Source organism: Esox lucius, chromosome 2 (genome assembly GCF_011004845.1).
Source record: "Esox lucius isolate fEsoLuc1 chromosome 2, fEsoLuc1.pri, whole genome shotgun sequence".
Classification (NCBI taxonomy): Eukaryota; Metazoa; Chordata; class Actinopteri; order Esociformes; family Esocidae; genus Esox; species Esox lucius.
Genome location: NC_047570.1, coordinates 14,900,849 through 14,904,383, shown reverse-complemented (window position 1 = coordinate 14,904,383; position 3,535 = coordinate 14,900,849). Strand labels below are relative to the sequence as shown.

General features: G+C 41.8%; 1 protein-coding gene across 1 annotated transcript; it reads right to left on the bottom strand.

Moving 5' to 3' along the window:
• Positions 1 to 846: 846 nt before the first annotated feature.
• adma (adrenomedullin a) lies at positions 847 to 3,224 on the bottom strand. The gene is made up of 4 exons (XM_010881213.3): positions 3,115 to 3,224; positions 2,524 to 2,639; positions 2,277 to 2,402; positions 847 to 2,064 (listed from the first exon to the last, which is right to left on the bottom strand). The coding sequence occupies exons 2-4, from the start codon at positions 2,625 to 2,627 to the stop codon at positions 1,761 to 1,763; spliced, it is 534 nt and encodes a 177-aa protein (XP_010879515.1). The 5' UTR covers positions 2,628 to 2,639; positions 3,115 to 3,224; the 3' UTR covers positions 847 to 1,760.
• Positions 3,225 to 3,535: the final 311 nt, after the last annotated feature.

The following is a 3,535-nucleotide window of genomic DNA, read 5'->3' as shown; positions in this document are numbered from 1 at the left end:
GCAAAGACACACTTGTAGTTACAACTGTTTAACCATAGAAAGTTATGTCAAAGCCACATTGGTAATGAATAGCAGATGCAGGTAGAAGGACCTTGAGCCCAGGTTAAATAATCAAACCTTTAGCTTTACATTCCCTACATTATCTTTTGATCATTATAGTCTACCAAGGGACATGGATTGTTGTAACCTAGGTTTCTACATGCAGGTAACACCAACGCAACTACAAGACAACAACCTTGTCGGCATTATTTCACCTCTGGATTCTCGAATGAATGAATATCACTTTGGAATTTCTACTTTAAAAAGAAAAATGATGGTCATTCAATTTTCTGAGTTTCACTTAGCCTGTGGCTGTAAGGAGGTGATAATGTGTTAAGGAAAAAGGTCAGCAGCCTCTGTCCTTTCTGATTCAGTGTGTCTGCACAGCTTATGAATACGCTTGGGCTGTTTTTACAATGTTTTCTGCGTGCCTCTCAGGAATGTTACACAGAGCCCACTCCATCCTCCTTGTAGACTGTTTTCACGTCCGGACTGTTTACCATTGTGTTCAGACGAAGCTGGGTCTCTCAGCCTCACGTAATGGCTCTAGGGCCATGATGCGGTGTGGATTGAGCCAGCAAATATGCACTATACTCAGAAGGAATGCGCCTGGCACCCCATCCGCCCTCTAGAGGGGGTCACAGGGGGGTGTAAGGGGGGGATTTAATGAGACCCTGAAATCACTTAACCCAGACCAGGTGTTGCGTGTCTCACTAGAGCTGGGCTGACAATAGAAAGGCTACTTTCAATTTACAACAGTCATTTCCTGTTGAACAGAGAGTCTGGACAGAATAAACTTTTCAGATGCAAAATGTTTATTGTATGACAATCTTAATCACTTTGACACAAATGAAATACACCACATTTACAAATATATTATGACATATACATCAGTTATCCTATCTATTACCACAGTATGACATATAACATCCATGATGCAAACAATAAAGGAAACAACAAATAGCTAAAATGCCCATATAATTTCTTGTAAAAAAATAGTTTTTATCTCCATAGTGGAATGTAACCTATATAATTTCTTAAATAATGATATCTGAAATATTTTAACTTATAGACATGAACTGGTAAATAAAAATATACATATATAGATTGCACGTGTTAATACAAAACATATTCAAGTATAGTTCAATCCATTGTGGACGGGACAGCTATTTAATCTCTAAACCCTTTCCCTTATACAGTGTCCAAAAAAAGTGTTATCCTCATAGCTCTGTATTAGAAGTCCATCTCCATATTTCTTAGTTGTTTGACATGGATCAGATGTCTTTCAGGTCCACTTAAAAGATTTTCTTTGATAAGGCTTGTACTGAAAAGTGCAGACGAATATAGACGGCTTGGTGAAATTGACTCCTGTAATCCACAAAGTAAAACTCAAGTCCAGGGTTTGCAGAAGGAGCATATGAAGTCCCATTATTTACCCAATGGTCTCTTCTTCTGGGTCTGTACCTCTGTCCGTACTTCACTCTGCTCCCAGCGCAGGGAGCGCACCGTCCTCCACACTGCTGCTCTCCTCTCCCTCTCTTAGGCAGTGCCGGTAGACCAGCTGCATTTGTTTTGGCGCTCTGCGTCGCGATGCCTCTGCCGAGTCCAGCTTACAGAGGTGCCGCAGCCTGGGCACTTTATGTGCTTTTTGGCAAACATTAGCAGAATTCAGAGGCATTTGGAGAATTTTAGAACAGGGCAGAAAGCATGCTGCTTCCGGCTCATGTCCGTCTGAGCAGCGCATCCAGCTTGTGAACCTGAGAGTCTGTGTTACCCCACACAGGCCTCAGCCTGCCCCCCTCCAGCTTTAGTGCTACTCTGCGCTCAGGTAGAGAGCGACGCCTACGGCCGTAGCCCTGGGGGCTGATCTTGTCGATGGGTGCACTACCAATCTTTAGCTTGTTGTTGAGCTGGTGGATGCGGTGGGCCAGGTCGTGCACTGTGCACGTGCCCAGAGAGCAGCCTGGTCTCCTGGCTTGGTTCACAGACTGCTTGGACCTCTTGGTACGAATGCTGATGTCAGTGCTGGAAGACAGAGGAGAGAGCAAACCAATAAGTTATGCGTTGCATTCCAAAGAGGACACCACTTGGCTTAGCTTGCTTACTTTAATAAGCCCCGTTTGACATGGGTAATTCATTTCTTAGTTCCATTTGAAATCCTGATTTCACACAGGAAAACCAAATAGCAGTATACACATTGAGTTATTTAAAGATATATGTGTGGTTTGTGTTTTTACCTGGAATGAGGAAGCAAGTTGTCCCTGATGTCTTCTGGTCTGACCAACTGTATAGACTCTCTTGTCCTCTCAGCGGACAAACTGTTCAGGTCTCGTCTCCATCTATTCTGCATCCATATGCTCAACCTAGGAAGGACAACAAAGGCATTAAAAATGATCTACACAGTCCAGAATGTACAGTGTGCTCTAATCTCTTGATCCCAATACAACATAGAGAACATATCTTGTCAAACAGCAGCTATCTCACCTCTTTTTGAGCTCTGGACTCATTTCAAGTTTGAATCCATCTACGCTCTGTGCAATGGTGGTCAGCAGACAGCCATAGAGGAAAGACTGGATGATGAATTTCATTTTGACTGGCACCTGTGGGGAATAGGGGATAAAACATATTAATATACTTATTAATGACAATTTATCTAGTTATATCTCCCTCCCCAGCAGCACTAACCGAGGGCTTGTGCTTACACAAGAGTCCAAAAAAACCTGCCATTCATTTATTTAAATGTCACGCTAAGGTCAAAATTTGCTCTGTTAAGTAAACTACATCCAAGTTGCGGGCCTCTGATCAGTGAAAAGCGGGACACTCTATATAGAACTGAGTCTCACTAACTATTGTCAACTTAAAGCTTACTTGAGTAAAGTTGTTCCCATTAAGTCAATTAAATCCGTAGCACAAAATCAACTGGTGACTTAAAGATACAGAGTTAATTACAGTCACGCACAATTATACCTAAACTCCTTATATAACCTGTCCTTTTCAAACAAACTGGAGCCCCTGACCTAGAAAAGAAAGGATAAAGCTTATGACAATGTCTACTTCAAATGAATGAGTACATACCAGTAAATGCAGATATAATGCACTCGAGTGATGAAGCAGTTAAAGTAGAGTCAGCTGTGAGAGAGTATTCCACAGGCTTCTTGAAGTTGCTGTTAGTGCTGAAAGGCAGCTGTGACACTGTGCTTATAGTCTCTACACACCAGTCGTGGAGCCTTTATACAGGAGGTGGGAGGGGCTCAGTGACGTAGCACATGCTAGTACTGCTACTGTAGCACTGCAAGTATAGCTACATCACTGACATAATGCAAAAAAAAAAATAGAATTATAAATTGAGGTTAAGCCAATAAATCTTCGGGTCATAGGAAAGAGATTTACCCCAGTACTTGTTCAGGAATGTTGTGGTTATCTCTGTTTTTCATTGACAGAATCTCTATTTGTGATTTGATATTCCCATTTTTACAGCCTTATTTGTTTTTATCAA

Excerpts from the sequence above, each read along its gene's own strand:
- adma (XM_010881213.3), bottom strand. The coding sequence starts at position 2,627 with ATGAAATTCATCATCCAGTCTTTCCTCTATGGCTGTCTGCTGACCACC. Across the intron at positions 2,403-2,523 it reads AGTCCAGAGCTCAAAAAGAG|GTTGAGCATATGGATGCAGA; the intron begins GTGAGATAGCTG and ends TGTCCTTCCTAG. Across the intron at positions 2,065-2,276 it reads AACTTGCTTCCTCATTCCAG|CACTGACATCAGCATTCGTA; the intron begins GTAAAAACACAA and ends TCTGTCTTCCAG.